At 36.5% G+C, this 22,495-nt stretch overlaps 1 protein-coding gene across 1 annotated transcript in view; it reads left to right on the forward strand.

The window, feature by feature from the left end:
• LOC109090008 (partitioning defective 3 homolog B-like) overlaps positions 1-22,495 on the forward strand; it is a 141,711-nt gene that overhangs the window by 89,790 nt on the left and 29,426 nt on the right. The window contains exons 13-15 of the mRNA XM_042763083.1: positions 3,403-3,535; positions 13,798-13,891; positions 14,354-14,457. Of these exons, the coding sequence (XP_042619017.1) occupies positions 3,403-3,535; positions 13,798-13,891; positions 14,354-14,457 (331 nt within the window). The remainder of the gene's footprint in view (positions 1-3,402; positions 3,536-13,797; positions 13,892-14,353; positions 14,458-22,495) is intronic.

Consider the following 22,495-nt stretch of genomic DNA (forward strand, 5'->3'; position numbering starts at 1 on the left):
AATTGGAAAGTGCATTTGCATGTCTGTGAATCAGTTCAGTCTTTCGGCTTCAACGAAATGATTCAAAATTAGAAACACAAGCATGTCAATTTTTTTTTTTTTTTTTTTTTTAACTTTATTTTTTATGTTGTCTATGTGTGTACATACATTCATTTGAATTATTATTTAATATTGGATAATATTTATTCTTTGATAGATAGATAGATAGATAGATAGATAGATAGATAGATAGATAGATAGATAGATAGATGATAGATAGATAGATAGAAACAAATTGGGTATTTAATTAAATGTTTTTTTGGGTGATGTACCTTGGTAGTGCTGTCTCTCTTCTCTCTGCAGACTAAACACTATTGTAGCAGAGTCTGATCTAATCAGTCCTTCTCACCGTTTCTCTCAGACAGCCATCTAAACAGCACTGTCATAATCTCATTACAGCGTGGGCATTAATAATGAAAAGTAGCCCGTGGAGAGCCCGCATGATCTGTGCCCTGGAGACTGTTTCCTCCTCCTCTTGTGTCAGAGGAGCGCTGGGAGGTTTCTCTGGTGCTGTATGCAGTCGTACAGGCCTGCCAGGCCACTTTTGTCTTTAACAGCAGGTTGAACTGTACACTTTGTGATGTTGATTAAGACGTAAGCGGAGTCTGAGGAGATTTATGGATGGGACCTCAATCAGACAGGTGTAGATGAGGCTAACAGACAGAGAGAGTATTGTCTGAGGATGGAGAACGCGTGGGGAGAGAGGCTGTGGGAAACGACGTACCTTTTATCCTCTGACCACTCTGTGTTTTTGTGTCATTTCCAACATTTCTGTAAATGAAATGCTGAAAACCTTGTTGACCTCTTGTCAAAAAAAGCCTACAGCAGGATCACAAACACAGACAGAATGTTTTCCAAACTGAGATGGTTCAATCAGTTTAACACTGAATGAAGCTATAATGATAACACTGATGTCATTGGAATCACTTTCAGCAGGTTTTTTGTTGTTGTTTGTTTTTCAGCTGATTAAAAACACTGACAGCCAATCAGAATCCACACAACTTTAATGAATTTGAATATTTATAGCGGCAGACGATAAAAACAGCAGCACACACTTTTAATAAACCTAATTTTGTTATCCATTTGTGTGGATGCAAATAATAATTATTCTTACTGTTCTTGGTGTGAACGACCCTCAAGAATTGCCTTCTTTTTTAGTTTGTAAGTGTGAATGCGAATTAAACTGGCCACACTCAATATAAAGTTTAATAGGAATGACAAAGTCAGTAAAATAATTTACTAAACAACATGCAATAAAGGAATTTCATTAGAATTTAATTTCATTTTAGTATTAATAAATAATGAAATTTCCATAATCTCAAAAACCAGCCACAAATACAGTCATTTTGTTACACATCACAAAATGTTCACAATATTTTTTTCAGATACAGCAACTGTATAAAATAAATGACACAATTTTATATAATATATACTAATTGTAAAAGTCTATCAGAAACATTCCTAGTACTACATTACAGCAGTGTTGTGGATTTCTTTAAAATTGATTTTGTTTTAATTCAGCTTCCTTAAATTTAAAATTCTAAATTCCTGATTGCTGCCTTAATTCTGTAAATGTGAACGTCAATATCGTTGCAACATTTCCATCCCTTCATCCCTCCATCCACTGCATGAACCTCTTAAAACACTCTACACTACACTTTTTACACTCCCTCTTCCCACCGCCAACATTTCATGTTAATTTTTATTGATTCAACTGCGTTTTCAGAATCTCATCCCCTCAAAATTGCAAGCTCTATGTCCTCCTTTTTAGTCTGATAAATATTATAAGGGAAATGGAAAAGTTGGCTGGGGAATCCTCATTGATCCCCTCCTGTAATCTCATTTAGTCCCAGTCACTGTTTCCTGTCCTGTTCCCCACAGGCCACCCCCCCTCCATGGACCTGCTTTTACTGCCGTTAACATTAAAAGGGCCACATTATACATTTCTGAAGCGTTTTGTTTTTTCCCCAAAGTCCACTTAAAATGTTAGTCAGCTTTCTTGCACCCAAAACCACTCTCAATTTAGTTATACACAACCATTTTCCCATCTCTCTCAGCCTTTGAATTAAACAAACTGTCTCTGCTACTGTAACTTTTTAAGGCTTAAAAACACTCCAGGACTTTTGCACAGATATTTGCCTTGTTTTACTCTGTACCAATTATTAAAGTTGACGGGTTTCACAGATAATCGTAGCATATGTTGGTCAAGGCTACTTTTCACACACTGTTTATTGAATACTATGAATTTGGACATATTAGTCTTTTGCCCTACTTATTTATGTTTTACATACAATTTAGTACCTAAGTAGGAATATTTGGACATACAGTAGCAATTATTTCCATTTGTCGTGCATCTCATAGCAACGATTGAAATTATAGTAACATTTGATCCTCAGTCATTTAGTGTTTGATGCCCAGTGTTTTAAAATCTGTTCCCATTTGATTTTTTTTTTTTTTTTTTTTTAAAAAATCACTATATTCCAGCCATTAGTCTGCAATATATTGCCCAACCACCTCAGCCAAATCTTAACATCAAAACATGAATGTTTAAAACATAACAATGGGACCCAGAAAAATTTATTGTATTTGTATTTTGTGTTCTACTGTATTTTTAATGTATAATCTTTGCCATGAAAAAGCTTGTGAAGCTGATGTGGCCATAATCTTAAATTAACTGTAACTTAAACATAACAATGCTGAACAGGTGCCCTGGTGCCCCTCTATTCCAGTGGAGACACGACTTCTTGTCCCTCTCCATAATTGCTGTTTTCTGACCTTCAGACACTCAGGGCCCAAACACACACACACACACACACACCTTGATTTACAATATTTTATGCGAGCGGTTTACTTTCCTAATGATCCACAGTTAACCGAATGCCGGCAGCATGTGCACTATCCGAACAGGCCATTAGAAGACCCATCTGATGCGCTGCCACCCTGCCTCTCTCTAGCATTTGAAATCTGCCAATCGAATTAACATATTTCATAGTGGCGCTTCAGGCCTGGGGGCAAGATAATGAAATAAATTACCATTCTGTTTTTCTCTCTCTGGGGAAAAGAGACAAAAAATCTGTAACATCTGTGTGAGTGGCTTAAATCCTTCATGCCCCTGACATCTAGACTAATCAGATGAATTAAGAGCACTTCCAGGAGCAGGTTCTTGCGCTGTTTTCATCTTTCGTTCTCTTCCTTCCTCCAATACCCGAGTCTTAATGTGGTATTTGTTTTGTGATGAATCCTGAAGCCGTTTGCTATTTGAAAGTCTTTACCTATCCCAGTGCTCAGATTTGCATCTTCTGTTTCCATAGTTCACAAACAGAATCAATACAGTGACACAGCTTCTCTCATTTTCTCTCGCAGGAGTTCCAGGAAGCACGGCGAATTCTCAATCGATCCTTTGATAGCTGCGTGGGGCAGGCGGGGCACAGTGGCCAATCAGATGGCAGCACTCAGCCCCCTGTGGTGATGAACAGCATCTATGAGCGATGTGCAGGTGAGTGATGGGCTCGCTGTGTCTTTATCTCACAGTCGGTTCGCAATGAGACGTTCAAGGAGAAGGGCCACACAGATATCTAGTGCTAATATATTTCTGTCGTCTGCAGTGCATTTGCTTGCAGATTGCCTTTTCATCAGCTAGACTGATAAAGTTTGACTCATCACTTTGACTTAAAGGCTGTAGAAACAAAACAAAATAGTACATTTGACATCTAACACACAAAATTACTTTAATAGAATGAAAAACAAACCATGGTCTTTGTAATGTATGAGTAGACAAAGGTATTAAATTGATCAAAAGTAATAGTAATAATATTTATAATGTTGCAGAAGATTTCTATTTCAATTCCATCATGCTTTTCACAAAAATATTAGCAACACAACTGTAATAAGATAATAAGAAATGTTTATTGAGCAGCAAATCAGGATCATGCTACATTGAAGACTGGCTGCTGAAAATTCAGCATTGCCATCAAGGGAATAAATTTAATTGTAAAATAAATTAAAATAGAAAACATTTATTTGAAATACTGATAATATATACTTTTTTAAATGTACTTTTTTTAATCAAAATAAATTGAATCTTGCTGAGAACAAGATAATTCTTTCAACAATAGACATTAATTTGGACGCTCATTTTCACTATTTCTCATTTGTATTTGTATGTTTGCCATCATCAAACGCTCACTTTAAGTTAATTAAAGCACTAATAATTTAATAAGACCGTTAAATGTAACTCTTTAGCAAATCTCAAAATGAAAAGTCTATTTTTCATATTGTAAATTATAATGTTATGATCCTTGTTTTTTTTTTTTTTATCTGTTCAGACAAAAATAATACAGAATTTTAATATTATTGTTCATTAATCGGTTAGCAAACACACAAAAAATAATTATCAGTCTTATCAGTGCATCCTTAATATTAATGATAGTATTTAAAATCAGTTTTTTTTCACATGCACTGTAAAAATAAAAAAAAAAAATCAGTAAAATTTACAGTAAAAAAACAGCAGCTGTGTGGTTGCCGGAATTTTACCATAAAAAAAATATGGTAGCAACATTTTAGGTTTTACAGTTTTAACTCAAATTTACAGTAAAATACCGTAATTTCATGAACTGACGTGATGTTAATATACCAACCTATTGAAGGACTGAAATCTGTTTTGGTCCTTTGTAATACACTGATAACCACCAAAAGCAGGTTGTGATGAGAAAGTCACATGATGAACCAAAGCCTATCACAAGCAGCTTTTAAATACAAACATATATAGAAGGTGCACAGTGTCATTCACACATACACTAAACACCATCATGGTAACACGCATGAAACTGAAATAATGCAATAAACATGAATTTAACAACCGTAGGTGTAACTAGTTGCAACAACAAAAAACTAAGAAGAAACATAGTTATTTCAACAACAAAAAAACATCAAATTTGAAATCTAATGCAAGAAATCTGGGAATTCATTTTAATCACGGTTATTCACTTTAAATTATACGGCCTTTTTCACTTCCAAAAACGGTATACTCCCGTAAATTTACATGTAATGTCCAATACAGTTTTTCACTGTATATAGGAGGGGAAATTCACCGTTAACCATTTAACAGGGTTCTACTGTAGCATTTTTACAGTCTTTTACCGTTAAATTCACGGTCATTTTTTTGCGGTGTGGAATGGTCTTGCTCAAGCGGCAACCTCCCGCTCTCTCTCTCGTGAGGCCAACAAGGAAGTAACTTAAACTGTCATTCGTCAACTTGCCGCCAGAGGCTTGCGGCAAAAGGGAGTCAATCCCATAGACTCCCCATGTTAAAATGCCCAACTTTACAACAGAAAAAACATGTTTGCAACATTTTGGTCTATTTAAGCCTTTTACCCTTCATGACAACTGTGAGGGGGGTATTTTTTTTATAACTCATCCGATTAAAATATATTAAGCCTTAAAGTTCTGCATAATTAAGAGCATGGCCACTTGAGTGACAGGTAGATTCCCACTGCTGACACTGCTGTCGAGCTAGGTGGGTGCGGTTTCAGCAACCAGCTACCGCCGTTTTTGCCCATTTTCGATTATCCAGGAATGATGCTCGGTGACGCACTGCCAAGATGGCGACGGCCGCCTGAACATAAAACGCGGTAAATTAAAAAATAACGCTCAAAATACACAAATAAATGTAAACAAAAAAACTCAACACACTTAAACAACTATAATTGCCTCATAGAGACCAATATACTATATTGAGACCTTTTAAATGCTGCTATGTTTTGTAACAGTTTTCTGTCCATGTGCCATACTGGAAATATGTTTGTACGTGAATGTCTGCCACTATCGATACAGTGTGCTTGTCATACATGTGCTATCTTTTTTCGTCTCTCTTTCATGCCTAGAAAGACTCTTTTATCACAGCTGTATTAGAAACTGGAAGTTTAACTCGTCTGAGAATTGGAGCACATTTGCAATTCTTTTCATGTGAAATGCCTGTGTGCATAGCCTGTCGTGTGGACCATCCCTTTAACCGAACATGAAAGAGTAACACTCCTCCTCCAGGATTTCAACACAACTAGAGACAGACAGAAAGAGATTGGGGCTTAAAATGGAGCTGCCTGCTTCACGTGTCTGCAGCTTTTCTTGAGGAGTGCGTTCCGCACACACTGTACTCATTGGGATTCCCAGAGTGCATAATGCTAGGAAACATATAGTCCAATATCAGCCACATCAGCTTCATATCTCCCCTCCCTGACACCTCATGCTTCTCCCCGGTGTTTTATTTCCTTGATAGACAGATGCTCTGACGCTCATAAATATATGCAGTTCAAAAATATATATATTTTTCTCTCTCTCTGACTGGAAATGGTTCTAGGTACAGTTTTCTCATATGCAAAGGTAGTATGACAGCAACGAAGGCAGAAAAAAAGCAAACCAAGCCTTCCACTCATGTTGTGATTGCGTGTTTGTGTTGGTTTCTTTCACCCTGACCTTGAATCATTAAGTTGATGTGAGCTTTATCTAGGGCATGTTTCCACAGGCGCAACAGTAATGCTGTCCGCTCGTAACGTAGCATAGCAAACAATTTAAAATGCATAATGCCCTCATCAAGAGAGTGCTGAATTTTTTAGCATGGCATAGCCATTTGGGCCAAGGGAAGTAATTTACTGGTAGTTGTTTGAGCTGTAAATAATAGCTAATGATTTCGTACATATGTATGTGTATTGTGTTTGTTTTTAAAGTGGTGCTCCTCGGGAGAATCACTCTAATTATAACCCTGGGTAACAGTGGGCCGGGAGCTGAGGAGAGGGCGGGAGTGTGGGATGGAATGAATATTACGGTTTCTGAACTCTGTCCATCTCTGGTGTGGGATGAGCTTTTCTCTGCCCTCTAACGACTTCATGACAAGATGAATTGAGTTCTGTGGAGTGTAACTTGCTTCATGTAAGGAATGTTTTTTTTGTTTTTTTTTTTGCTATCGATTACAAAAAGCACTGTGGTACCATGATACAGTGTTGAATCCAAACCCCAGGCCACCTCTGTTGGTGCAGTCACCACCACCCAATCAGTGGCGGACTGGGACAGTAAATCAGGCCGGGAATTTGACTACACCCCAGGCCACCTCTGTTGGTGCAGTCACCACCACCCAATGCATGTGTCCACCAGACTGCTAACTTGTAGGCTAACCCTGTTAGTTGATGTAACAGGTAGACTACCATACATAATATGAATGGATAAATAAATAAACCCTCAAAAACTCACTAGGAATACACCATCTATATCATCTTTCCCTGAATCCCTCTCTCTCTCACTCTGCACATCTAGTTTCTCTGCAATATGAAATAAGCACTTTCAATAATCTATATTAATTGTGCAGCCATCAATTGTATGTCCCCATGATCACAGTCCTCCTACTGATGATCTTATAAATCATAAAAGCACATATTGTTCTAAGAGTATAGTCAGCATGTTTAGTTTTGCTTATAGCTTAAACTTTACCGGAAGGTTCCTGCTCTGACTCAAAAGCTGAACTGTCCACCCCCTCTTGTTCAACAGCAGGAGCACTGTTGCTTCCTTCGACACCTTCAAAATAAATAAATAAACATTGTAGACTAGGCAACATATTGTAGGCTATATGGAAAATCAAAATTTCTGGTCAAATCTGGCACTAAAAAAAATACTGTATCCCCATATGTAAAACAGTGTGCTAGTTTGTCATTAAGATGCTCTTTTAAAACTTCATTATATATATTTGTAATATTTTTTTAGAATAGTTTTAATCGATTGTAAGACACTTTGGATGAAAGCATCCATCTGCCAAATGATTACGTAAATATAAGGGGTAGAACAGTTCAGCTTTTTCACGGTTCGTTTGTTTCACGGTTTTAGAATCACTGTTTCGGTACCGTTGTAAGTGCTATGTTTATGGAAAAACTATACAAAAATATATATTTTATCATATTATTAAGAATATTCTAACTACAAGCAACAGCACAGATAAATACAATAAAATACTTAAATAAACTGACTTTCAGGTAGGTATAGCATTATTTTTTAGGTACAGAAATTGAATAAAGTTAATCAAATGTAAAACAGCATTGCATTTTGGACTATAAATCAAAGATTATTCTTTATTAACGTTACAAAAGCTTTTCAATCAAGAGCAGTGAGTGATTTCTTTGTTGTTGCTGTTCAATTAATATAAAGACTGTCACTTTAAAAGAATGCACTGATACGTGTTCGTATTCGTATTGAACAAGAGTAAATGGTTTGGCCACAGGGTTTTTTTTTTTTGTTTGTTGTTTGTTTGTTTGTTTTGATTTTTCATCGCTGTTGTTGTAATGTCTGGGAAGCCAGAATGTTCATCCATCAACAGAAACATATATTAACTGAACCCTGTTTGTTTTACGTGTTATTTTATAGTAAACCATATTACAGATGCTTTCTCAGATTTAAGTTGAACAGCGGTTCCAGCGCGAGTCGAACCGTGTGTGGAGAACTGAACAGTTCGATTTTTTCAGTGAACCGTCCCACCCCTAGTGAAATGTAAATGTAATTCTGACCGACCTGCTACCTTACTGGCAAACATGGCTGGGATTTTGCATCAACTTGCTGCGCCTGTGGCCAGGGCTTTTCTCCTTTTTATATGTTCCCTCTATGCTCCGCCTTTGCTTTTACACTCCATTTTTTGCACGGTTTTCTAAGATGAAGCCTGCCTCTGGATATAGCCAATTAGGCAGTGCTTCGCTGATGTTGGGTCATGTGGTGGTGACATTTTCACTCAGCGATCGCTTGATGATTCGTAGATTCATAAATCCGTCAATTAATTTGCAGTTGCATACCAGCCTATTGCACATCAGCCTGATCGACTGCACAGCGGCAGCCGGCAGGCCAGAATGACCATCAGGCCACCGGGAAATGTCCCGGTGCTCCCGATGGCCAGTCCGCCCCTGACCATGGTAGTGAATGATTGTCATATTCATACATCATAGTATTTACATAATATTAAAAAAAAAAAAAATACCATGGTATTCCATAGTGCATTTACAAAAACATGGTATTATTGTGGTACATGCCCAAGACTATCCATGATACTTGTTTTAAAGTTATTTGGGTAGCACTTTATTTTACAGTCCTGTTCCTCATGTACATACTATGTACTTATTATAGTAATTACAATAACTATGTAAATAACTAGGTACTAACCCTAAACCTACCCCTAAACCTAACCCTACCCCATGTAGTTACCTTGTATTACCAGAACTTTCTTAGATAAATAAACTGTAAGTACACTATAAGTACATGTAAGTACACGTACTGTAAAATAAAGTGCAACCGTTATTTGTATTGAGAGCAAAGCAGAAAGAAAACAAGAAATAAGAGATTGGAAGAGGATATGTTGCTTGTTGAATTGGAATGCATTGGCAGCTAAATGTGTTAGTGCATATGTGCTAGCCACAAGACCACAGCTCCAAAAACTCAAAGAACTTCTGAAAAGGTTCACTTATCTCTAGTTCCTAGCATGCTTTCTGTTAAAACTAGCTATTTGTGGTGGCATCTGTCAAAGTCTTGAAGAGCATTTCACTCAGCGGCCATCTTGACTAAGTTTCTAGGCAGTTATTTCTAGTCATGCTACAGTAGTCCAGCTCCTATCTATCTGAATAATGAAAGACTCTAGCTTGAATAGGAAAATATTGAAATATCTAAATCTGTCAGCATTATTTTTCCTGAACATCCCTAATAGCACACATGTATAGCAGAGACGTTTGTTTGATGTGTGTGTGTTTTCATCTGGAACATATATTTTTTTAGAGCATTTGCTCATCTGAAATACATCTCTAAGATGTTTCCTGTCAGATTTTAAATATACATTTAAAAAATGTCTTTAAGATGTTTTTGATTTAGAATGTATGTAAAAATGCATTTCTTGTTTTCCAGAGGTCTTGGAGACGCAGTCGCATCATAAATGTAGATTTTTATCATAGCTGAAATCATGCGAAAAAAAAACTGTATTTTTCTTTAGTATTACGTCCATCTTATTGTAGAGCGATGTTAATTTCATTTTTTTCACAGACGAAAATGAGACTATTACAAAATATGTGTGACAAAAACTGTGATGAAAATCTAATGATATTTTTTGTCAGTTAATAAAAACGAGAAAAAAATGACTATTTAGGAAGAGATCCAGTCAGGACGAATCTCCTGGTTTGTTGGGGGGTTAGATGTTCACATTTGAGCTGTACTGATCGATCCAGTTGGACACAAGCTAGCATACACTTGCTGAACATCGACTATTTCACATCTTATCTCGTGAATGGAGAAATACACACAGAATGATCTCAAATGGTTGGGAAATTTGAGGGAAATGCTTAATAAATGCATTACACTGCATTAGCCATTAGAGTTTAGTCTACAGACTAAAACTAAAACAATCCAGATGAGTAAAATATGACTAAAACTAAAATGCCATTTTTGTCAAAAGGCTAAAACTAAATCAAAATTTGATGTCAAAATGATCACTGTTGTAGAGTAATTTAGACTAGAGTAATTAGAGTAATTTGACTTTGCCAAAGCAGTTGGTCTTTTAACTCAAAGATGGGACTTCAATTCCCACACCTGCCATACTGAGCGTTGCAATTTCTCCCATTCTTTTTTTCTACAATATATAGTGTTTGTGTGTGTAATACAATATTTTCATTACAGGAAATGCCTTATGTTCTCATAGCAATACTCATGCAGCCAAACCTCCCCTGTTCCGCTCACTGTCATTATGAATATTGCAAACAGATGTGAAATAATATATCTGTCCAGTGTCTGTGGTAATAGATTCATACCCAGCCCTCTTGGAGAGAAACTTGGCTTTTATTTCAGTTAATGTTTTTCATAAGGAGGTGTTTTGCTAGTGCAGGCGAGAGGTCGAGTAGCACACACCGTTTAGGATTAATAACCCTTTTTTTAGCTGGAAGAGCCATTGATCCATCATCTTCTGAAGGAACAACTTATTTCATTTCGAATACGCCACACTTTAGCAGATAAATAATTGTGAGTGTGTGTGGCTGTGAATATGTCTACGTGCATTTGTATGCAACACACCATACATTTTTTCATTCACTCCAACATCAGTTCATCTCTCAAGTGTGTGTATGTTCATGTGTGTGCGTCTGTGTGCTTGATGTATTATGGCAGTTGTGCAGCACACAAACAGATGAGATATATAATACTAATAAGCAGTCATCCCAGTGCAGTCTGATGAGTAATGATGAAGTTCTGCTGGGTGGGGCGCACTGATCTATGTGATTGTCAGGCCCGATATCCAGCTCCAGTCCGCCACAAAACACAGACACTCCATCAAGAAGACAGAGAACAACTTGCTATCCATATCCCAGCAACCCACAGGAAGAAGTTTAAATGTTATGTTTTTGTATTTTATTGAACTCCCCCCACCAAGCTAAGTTCACGTGACATCATCCAGTTTTGTAGAGCAAACAAGTGTGCCTATGCATTGAACTGTAGACTATGTATGCATATGGTTGCTGATGAACATGATGACTGTGTGATGATGTAGCCTATTAGAATACTTTTTTATGCACCTAAAATTCTAGATATGAGGGCAAAAATGCCACTGTTTTTTTTTTCTTCACATATGAAATAGTTTAGCATTATCACACGAACAAGAGTGCTGTTTTTCTCAAATATCTCCACGATTACATATGTAATTGTGATTTTATACGGTTAGTTTAATAAACAGAAAACCAATATTGTGTTACATTTTAGAAACAGTATTGTCAATATTGTCTGTTTTGGTCCATTTTACAGACGAAAGTCAGTTCCAAACAAAGCCACAGCAGAACTGTTCACTGTTCAGAGTATAATTTGTGTGTGATTAATTATATATATATATATATATATATATATATATATATATATATATATATATATATATATATATATATATATATATATAAATATTTAAATGTATCTTACATTTACAGCCAACGGATATTGTATAAGCTACCTTATGTTTTTTTTTTTTTTTTTTTTTTTTTTTTTTTTTTGTGACAATCTTATATTAAATATGTGCAAAACAATCTAATATCAAACTAAAATATTTTTAAATATTCTTTCTATTTTTTTATTTCTTATTTTTTTTATATATATTATTTTCTAGTTTATTCGTTTTATTTATTTTTTCCTCAGCCACCAGATACTGTAGCAGCTGTCATATGCAGTTGACTCTAATAAAGGAAATGGTTTAGGAAATGATTACAAGGGTTTAGTATATACATCTGGAACTGTTGATGAGTGTCTGCTCATACTGTAGGTTGTTTGCTAAATGCGTTCGCTAAGTGTCTTGGAATCTGAGGCGTTTGTTTTTTCAGTTGTACAGTGTTGTGTGTCAGACAAAGAACTCGGGCCTTTGTTTTGGTTCTGCACTATTTGGCCTAACAGACATTAATGAGATATTTGTCATGTGATGCTCCAGATACAGTAGCTGAAAACATCAAGTAAATAATAAAGGAGAATTCTGGGTAGATGCTCATGAACTGGCTTTGAGTTACATAAACACACTCAGAAACAGCTCGTTGTGTCTTTGTTTCTGCAGCAGGTGGTTTATGTCTTCTGTGCTTCCTAGCGAGAGCCAGGCAGCAGTAGTGTGCAGTCTCTTTAGGCAAATGAGACATGAACCGAGTACACAGTCACTGCATCATCCTGCTAACTGCGCATCCTGTTTCATTCATCTCCTCACTTCACGTTCTGTTGGTTTCATCCTTTTTAACCTGCTAACACAGTATACTGTATATATCACACAAACAAATATTCACTAACAATCACTCTATAACTCACTTTTTCAATTTACTGTACATACAGTAAAAATTGGGCTATGTATTTTTTTAATTAATTTAAAATTAAAGTGTAACATTTATTAATTAAAGTGTTAAATTAATTGAATTCAGCAAGGATTAGAAGGAGTGTTAGAAAAAAAGTATATTTCAAATAAATGTCATTCTTTTGAACTTTTCTGTTTTTCTGCAAAAATATTAAGCACCACAACAGCATACAAAAAAAAAAAAAATTACCACAACACTATTCAAAAATTATAAGAAAAGTTTCAGCAAAATCTGTATATTAGAATGATTTCTGAAGGATCGTGTGACCTGTAAGACTGTAGTAATGATGCTGAAAGCTCAGCTTTACATCACAGAAATAAATTACATTTTAGAATATACTGAACGGTAACGTGTGTGCGTGCGTGAGTATGTGTGTATGCATAATTTTTTTTGTGTGGTCTGCACTGTACTACAATGTTAAAATAGCAAAAAAATAGTAATGAACTGATTAACAAATGAATAGTAATAAACTGAGTTACAATAAACATTACTCATTAAGGATATAGATGAATAATAGGACTAATTAAGCCATGATAGTGATAATTTACATATGTTTAGTTATAGAGAGACAATCTCTGCCAGACAGACACATACACACTCTCTTACAACCTTAACCGAGCTTAGAGGAGGAAAAAATCAAGTCAATCCGAAGCCTCAGTCCCATTATCATAGGAGTGAAAGATCATTAAAGGCGAGTGGAGATTGCAGTGTGTTGGAGCTGATAATGGTCTCCATCTCTGTCTGTCTGTCTCAGTGCTCGAGCCAGACTGTAACCTCTCTCCACCGTTGGCCTGACCCCAGCAGACCCCTCTTAAATGAGCCCGCATAATATTACCACAGAGCTCTAATGATTCCTTTTCCCTCTCTTGGTTTCCCCGTTCTCTCACAGTTTCAAATGGGGGATACGGTCACGTTGAAGAGGGGGATGATGAAGGCTTTGCTGCTAATCCTCATAGACAGGACAGCCTGGAGCTCCAGCAGAGGTAACATGGATTTGCCTCGGACCGAAATTGACAAACATGTCTCTCTTTTCCATGTAGGGTGTGCACCGGCTAGTTTAGTTCATTTAAAAACCCAGTTCGTCACATTATCTTTGTCTTTGTCTATACTTGGCAAAATCAGGAGGACAATTCCTCTATCCGCAAACTGTATCCCAGTGTAGCCACATTGTGTGATATTAGTTTTGTATTGAAAATGACAGATAAATGGCTTGAGGTGTGTGAATTTGTAGGGTTTACAAGCCAGAAATCTTTTAAAACCATCCTGAACATAATAAAGTTTCAATGAATGAGCAAGTGGAACATGAGTATTTTATGGTGCTTCATTTTCATCAGACTAGTAAACAAGTAGTCATGCAATCACTATATGTTGTTTTAAACAGCAAGTTCAGTGACTTACTGCGGACTTACTTAAGATACTGAGGAGATGTGTATGTGTGTATCCAGTCTGAGTTTAGGTCTTCATTCAGCTGACACTTCTTTGACAGACGGAGTTCAGCAGGGTCATACCGAGCAGAATCATGTGAAGTCATCTAAGAGCATGGATCTAGGTAAGACATAATAATAATAATAATAATAATAATTCATTACATTTATATAGCGCTTTTTTAGGCACTCAAAGCACTTTACATTGTGAGGGGGGATCTCCTCATCATCCACCACCAGTTTGCAACATCCACCTGGATGATGCGACGGCGGCCACAGTGCGCCAGAACGCCCACCACACACCAGCTTACTGGTGGAGAGGAGACAGAGTGATGAAGCCAATCAGCAGATATGGGGATTGTTAGAAGGCCATGATGGTCAGATGCCAAGGGGCATTAGGCCAGGATACCGAAGTCGCACCTCTACTCTTTTCTAAATACATCCTGGGATTTTTTTAATGACCACAGAGAGTCACGACCTCGGTTTAACGTCTCATCCAAAGGACGGTGCTAGGACACACTCAGACCACAGGGTGAGCACCCACTCCTGGCCTCACTAGCACCTCTTCCAGCAGCAACCTAGTTTTTCCCAGGAGGTCTCCCATCCAGGTACGGACCAGGCTCGACCCTGCTTAGCTTCAGTGGGCAACCAGTCTTGGGCTGCAGGGTGATATAGCTGCTGGCTGACATCCACATTATTGTGTGATTTCTCTGACTGCCTTTCTCTATGTGCTGTCCCATAAATAGAAATGGAAAAGAAGTTCCTGGTTCCTGTGGCTTAATGGTAGAGCATTGCGTTAGCAGCGCAAAAGGATGTGGGTTCAATTCCCAGGGAACACACATACTGGTTTAAAAAAAAAAAGTATAGCCTGAATGCACTGTAAGTCGCTTTGGATAAAAGCATCTGCTAAATGCATAAATGTAAGTATAAAATTTTGAGCAAACATAGCAAAGTGAAGAGATTTGCTAATTTACACAGTACCTTTTAAATGTTTGGGGTCAGTATATTTATATTTTTTAATTATGTTTTTTGTATCTTTATTTTTTTAAACTTCAGCAAGGACACATTAAATTGATCAAAAGTGACAGAAAATAATTTCATAATGTTACAGAAGATTTATCTTTTAAATTATTGCTGTTATTTTGAAATTTCTTTTCATCAAAGAATTCTGACAAAAAAAAAAGTGCATCACGTTTCCACAAAAATATTAAGGAACTTAACTATATCAAAATTGATGATATTAAAAAAAATGTTTTTAAGCACTGAATCAGCACATTCTGTGCACATGAATGATTTCTGAAGGATCATGTGACACTGGAGACTGGAGTAATGGTTTCTGAAAATTGGAATAAATTACATTTTAATATATAGAATAGAAAACAGATAGAAATAGAAACAAATATTTTAATATTTCAAATAGAAACAGATATTTTAAATGGTAAAAAAAAATTCACAGTATTAATGTTTTTGATTTTTAAAAGAGACTCCTTTCCAAAAAAATAATATATATAAATAAAATTAGTAATTATTATAAAGTAATTATAATAATAATAAATCTTAATGACCCCAAGCTTTTGAACAGTGGTGTATATATTACTTTCATTCTATATTTTTGACACAAATCTAATTGCATAATGCATCTGCCTGTGAGTGGATCTCATATAGTATATATTCAAAATATGTCAAATTAAGAGGAGTGGAAACCATCCATGTTCTAGCAGTCTCTTCAATGTGAAATGTGGGCTGACTGGTCTAAGTGCATGCTGGGGGATGAATCAATGCTCCTCCTCACTGTAACGCAATTAATCTCTCGTGTTCCAACATTACCTTGAAAATCTAATCAGCTGCGCTCTGTATCTGATACATCAGCCACAGCTACAGACCAAATCTGTGTCACATGATGGCTTTTTATAAAAACAATAGTGAAAGTATTAAAGAGCTCAGTATGATGGGGGCAGACGGGGGCTGCTCTCTGGTGACCGTGGTGACTGTAGCTATGGTGGGTGGCACAATGGCCAGCCTGAGCGAGCCCCGCGGTCCAATTCAACCATGAATAAAAACCCCACTGTAATTTGGTTCCAAGTGCTGGTTATGAAATTGGATCGTCTTTGATACAAGCGCTAGGATATTAATAATACATAACCAATAAAGAGAGACCCCTTTAGTTCATGAATAATAGAAAGTTTGAATAGTTTTTTAATTGAAATGTTTTTGGTGTACGCTCATTTACCTGGGTGTATGCACATTAAAAGGAAAAAAATCGAGTGAATTATGCCACTGGCCTTCTCTTTGGATCCTCTCAGAGGCATTAATAGCTGTGAGGATATAAACCTGTACGGTAGATTTAGGTTTACAGCTGCTGTAATGGCTTTGTTTTGATTATTGTGTAACTTTATTAATGAAGAGCGCAGGAAGTACACCAGTGTTGTTTTGTTACTGTTGATGGGGGTTTAAAAGTAAATCGTACCATCATCTATTGAAAATTCAATAACTGTGTTGGAATAGCTGAGCAGTTGGATGGATTTCATAAAACCACTTAAGAACAAATTAATTGGAAAATAAAAAAGATAGAATTAGAAGAATGTATATGTATATACATTTATATTTAAATATATATTTGTGTGTAGAGAGAGAGGTGCATATATGTATATGTATGCACACTTACATAAAGAGACAAGTATTTTTTTTCATGAAAATCGTGATTACGGTAATGCAGAACATTTGATTTTAATAAGAAATAAGTATTTTTATTCTATTCTATTTTTAGTTTTTTATATGTAATGTTTTCATATCATTTTTTATTTTATTTTATTTTAACTAATTAATTTAACTAATATATATATATATATATATATATATATATATATATATATATATATATATATATATAATATGTATGTTATATTTTATTTTATTTATTTAGAAATAAGACCTAACCAAATATGTGCTCATGTGTACATCAAGTTCCATGGTTTTTTGTTAACTTCTATTCAGACGTCTTATATAATTCTCTGATCATGTCCTACCCTTTATTCTTCTCTCAGCTCTGCCTGCAATAAAGAAAAAAAAAGATGAGAGACTAGGTTTACGATACCCATATACCTGCAGCAAATGTTCAGACGGGGCCTCTGCAGCACTCCACAGAGCAGTTTAAGGGAGTCCATCAGTTAGTGTCTTAGCAAGGAGATTTTTTTTTCACAGAGAGCCGCCGGGGAGAACGATGACAGACTTCTCCCACCTTTACTCCCTCAGGACGGAGACAGGAAAGAAAAGGAGTAATGAGAGTGAGAGAGGAGATTATAGAGGTGCTGGAGGTGCAGATGAGAAGAGAGAGACATTGTGAGCAAGGAAGTGGGTCCACTGGATGACTGCCTCTGAGGAATGGAGGGATCACTAAAACAGAAATGAGATGGCAGCTTTTGCAAGTCATTTTCTGTGCAGGGCTTGATGGGTGCGACGGCTCTAAAAATTGAACGCTCACCATGACAATTGAACAGTGCAGCACATTTCCACACATTAGCTAAGGATGGCCCTATTAGCTCTGCTTTTTTCCATAACACACTGAATGAGAATTATTTCACTCTCTTAAAACGCTGGATGCAGCAGAATTTCAATTACACTTCATTAGTTTTCCATATTTGGTTCTCACAAAGTAATGTTTCGGTGGTGGCAGTCGACTATGCCAACAATTGATTGGCTTTTATTGTCGTAAGAGTGTGTGTTACTGATTTTTCACCGAATAGACACACGGCAAAGGACTTTCTCATTCAGAACAACCTTTTTAGCTAGTTTTTATCTCTCTGACCTCATCTCAACTCTCATCTTGAACCATAGGTGGTCATTATAGTGGTCATTGGCCATGGCCAATTTTGTCCCCACCACTTTATAAAATTAGCTTGCAGCAGGGGTGTATATGATACAGAAGAAGATTTTAAGAGATTGTGTTAAATTATGTGCAAAATCTAATTGATATTCATGAGCCAAGCCTTTTTTTGTGACGTCAGCATGTTTGTAAACTCCTAAACTGTCCTCACCATTTTTTAAAACAAAGTGACGCCCATGTGAGCCACTTACTATCTTAAAACTGATCCGGAAAAGTTACTCATGAATATAGTTTCTTCATGAAACCTGTTCTACTTTTAAAAGGTTCTCATGATTACTGGAATGTAAATGTTTATGATAAAGCAGTTAACCCTCCGGTGGTCATATTAGACTGAACAATTTTAAGTTTTGAATTTTAACACATTTTTACTTCAGCAGAATGATACACTGTAAAAAGATATTGCTGCAATTAGTTATAACAACTTAAAATTTGATCAACAACTTCTTAATCTGAATCAAATCAGGGAATCATTTGCTGATTCCCAACACTGTTACTTAAATGCTAATATATTTTATCATTCAAGACAAAAAACACAAAGAAATAGCTCAGTCTGAACATCCGCTGAGTGAACTGTGTACAATAAAATAGGTACTAGCATAATTGCGTTTCTCGCATAAACCTAATACCAGCCTCTCCAGAGAAAATGCTTCATCCCCATGTGCTCATACAATCGCACTTCATGATGAATACTTGCACTCAGAGTCCTTTATTCCTGGCTTCTTTTGATCAGAAACTGTCCTAAATGCTTGTCTTTCATCTTCGTGTGGAGGTCCAAGGCCAAAATGTGTTATTCTCCTGAGCTTTTGTTCTCACCGGCAGACTAGGAATACATTTGTTCGATGAGCGTGAGTCTTTTTAGAGAAGCATTATTCATTGACCTATTTTGTATTGTTCTACCCCTCTGTGTGGAATCAGAATTAGATTTGTAATGTGGGGAAAACCACCTTTATCCACATTGTGTTTTAGGAATGAGCTGAATAGAAAAACAGGAAAATGTTTATAAGAGATAGACATTGTACAATCTACAATTGGTTTGTTGTGAGTGTGCGTGTCATTAGCAGGACATGAATGTTTTTCAGTTCTCAGTCATAATTCAGGTCTTTTTGCTTGTTTTATATACACTTTGGTTATACGACAGAAAGTCTTTATTTTCACCTTCATACTCCATCAGTGGTATTTGCTAAGGCAGGACATTTCTTTCTGCTGTTGAGCTCGGTAACTCCATCTACTAAAATTTAATTGGACTACAATCACACTTAGCATAAATCGTCCCACGGACATGAATGATATTTAAAGGGATACTCCACCCCAAAATGAAAATTGTATCATTAATCACTAACCCCCATGTCATTTCAAACCCTTAAAAAGCTTAGTTCGTCTTCAGAACACAATTTAAGATGTTTTGGATGAAAACCGGGAGGCTTGAGACTGTCCCATAGACTGCCCAAGTAAGTAACGCTGTCAAGGTCCAGAAAAGTATGAAAAGCATCGTCAGAATGGTCCATCTGCCATCGGTGGTTTAACCATAACGTTATGAGTGACGAGAATACTTTTTGTACATGAACAAAATGTCCGTAGCACCATTTTGAAAACACATAGAACAATAAAACACAAACAATAAAAATTTTATAACAATAGAGAACGTCCGCTGAACGCAAGCAGCTTACACTCTTCTGTGTCAGCCGTGCTACACATATGCGCTGTTTTTGTTCAAATCAAAGCGTAAATACACATAAAAAAACGTATCCTTGTTTCGCAGCTCACTCAGAAGAGTGTAAGCATCTTGCATTCAGCGGATGTACTCCAAAAATGGCGCTACGGTGATGTGGAGAGACATTCACATACTAAAAGTATTGTCGTTGCTTCATAACATTACGGTTGAATCACTGAAAAAGTATTGTCGTTGCTTCATAACATTACGGTTGAATCACTGATGGAAGATGGGCTATTCTGGCGATGCTTTTCATACTTTCCTGGACCTTGACACTGTAAGTTATTTGGCAGTCTATGAGACAGTCACAAGCCTCCCGGTTTTTTCATCCAAAATATCTTAAATTGTGTCCAGAAGACGAACTAAGCTTTTACGGGTTTGGAACGACATGGGGGTAAGTGATTAATGACAAAATTTTCATTTTGGGGTGGAGAATCCCTTTAAACCCAAAAATTTCAAAATTTCTTCCTTTATGTTTCACAGAACAAATAAAGTAATGCAAATTTGGAATGGTGAGTAAATTACGACAGAATTTAAATTTTTGTGTGAACTGTCCTTTTAATTTTTCTTCGACTTACAGTTGTGACCTGGTTGATTAAAATTAGTCCAAACAGTCTTTTTGACCCTAAAGACTAATGCCATAAATAGAGATCAGAATATCATAAAATTTAGAGATGGGCCCAGTTACTACCCCGAAACTGTGAAAGTAACATGCTAACAACCACTAAAAACACCTTAGCAACCTCATAGCAATGGCTGAATAATGACACTATTGACTTCTGTTGAACTGCTTATTGCTGAATTGAATTTGTTTCATAACTGATGAACTTTGCAACATTGGCGCAGTTATTGAACTCAGTTGAAACAACACTGAACTAAACTGAGATGAATAATGACACTATTGCCTTCTGTAGAGCTCAATTCATTTTATAATTGATTGATTTTAGAACAGCAGCACAATTACTTTCCTCTTTATTAATGTGAAGCTGCTTTGAAACCATCTGTAAAAAGCACTGTATATATAAATATGACTTGACATATCTTATTCATTTTAATTGCTATGTATTTATTGTAAATGTATCTTAATGCTTCTGCAACAATGTAATTTTTCATGCCATTTAAGCTTATTTGTCTCTGAGAGGCAGGAACATTTCACTCATAAATCGAAAACTCAAGTTATGTGGGACATGACATTGGTTTATGTAAGCCAATTGGCTAAAACTCCCTGCGCATCATTGTAGTCAAGACAAAGGATAAGCTAATTTTTCCACACAATAGCACATTGTTTCAAACCCAGAATTGCTGGTGCCAGCCAACACACAGCATCTTTAAGTTATATTTGCTGCTGAGTCAATAAGCTTTCACACATTTGAAAAAGACAATTATGAAATAATTATCCCTCCACCCCTTTCTGATTGATTTGCCACAAATTGCTTTTGTTCTTCTTTTGTATGTCTAAATCCTTTCCTTTGACTCGATGCATCCAAATCTCTGAGTGCATCTAGTATATGAAGTTTATGTTTGTCTTTATTTCTGTTTGTTTTTGTATCTACAATACATGAGCAGTTTTAAAGCTAGCTTTTTTTTAAGCTTGTGCAATCTATCATCACATGACGGATCACAGCCTGCTGAGAGCCGTATTTGGCTTTCTATCTCTCGTCTGCTGGGAAAAATTGACCTCATGAAAAATGAATAGGATTATTTAAAAGAGATTGCAATGTAATGAAAACCTATTACTGTGTGCTAGGCTGCTGCTAGCTCGTCGGCGTTTGCCTCTCTCCCTTCAAATCCTTTTTCTGTGGATTACCCGAGCCTCTGCCACTATCGCTTGCCTCAGTTTAACATCATATCATATTTGTCACAGGGCCCAAACCCCTATAGTCCAGCTCTCAATAATTACTGTAAATCTCTGCCAATTTCCTGCCCCTGTATTTCTATTTGGACACGTTTACAAGTCAGTTCTGGGGTAGCAGGGTTGAAAACAGAAACTAGTCGGCTAATGTAAACCATACAGGCTCTCCAAAGCCAGCATGTCTTTTTATCTCCCTCTTTTAGTGGTTTGGATGGAATTTTAGGGTGTTGGAGTTTCATTTATGATTTATTTTTAATGTAATGTTGGTTCTGAATGTGTAGAGTTTTATGTTAGCACTATAGCTGGCAGCATGCAGCGGCAATGTGAACAGTGCTGATGCTAGATTGACTGCACAGATGACTGTATTGGCTTTAAATGGGGATTGTGGTTAGAACTTGAGAGCAAAAGTTATTAGCCACAGGACAGAAGAGACCCTCTCTTTCTGCCTCTCTGCCCTGTGGTAATACTCGAAATGAATAGCATGCCCTGTGGTTGTGTGGTTTTACGATGTTTACAAGTGTGTGGAAAAAAGAGAGTGCTGTGCTTTTTTCTCCTAATTTAAGCAATCTTCATTCACTCCAGGTGTGCAAAAAGAGCTTATACTGCCCATATGCATGTACACGTATGCATAAATCCCCCACACACATAGAGAGATTACACTCTTGCATTTTTGGTGTACCCCAGCAGTATCAGTAGAAGTATGGTTCAGCATTTTAT

Source organism: Cyprinus carpio, chromosome A9, assembly GCF_018340385.1.
Source record: "Cyprinus carpio isolate SPL01 chromosome A9, ASM1834038v1, whole genome shotgun sequence".
In the NCBI taxonomy this organism is placed as follows: domain Eukaryota; kingdom Metazoa; phylum Chordata; class Actinopteri; order Cypriniformes; family Cyprinidae; genus Cyprinus; species Cyprinus carpio.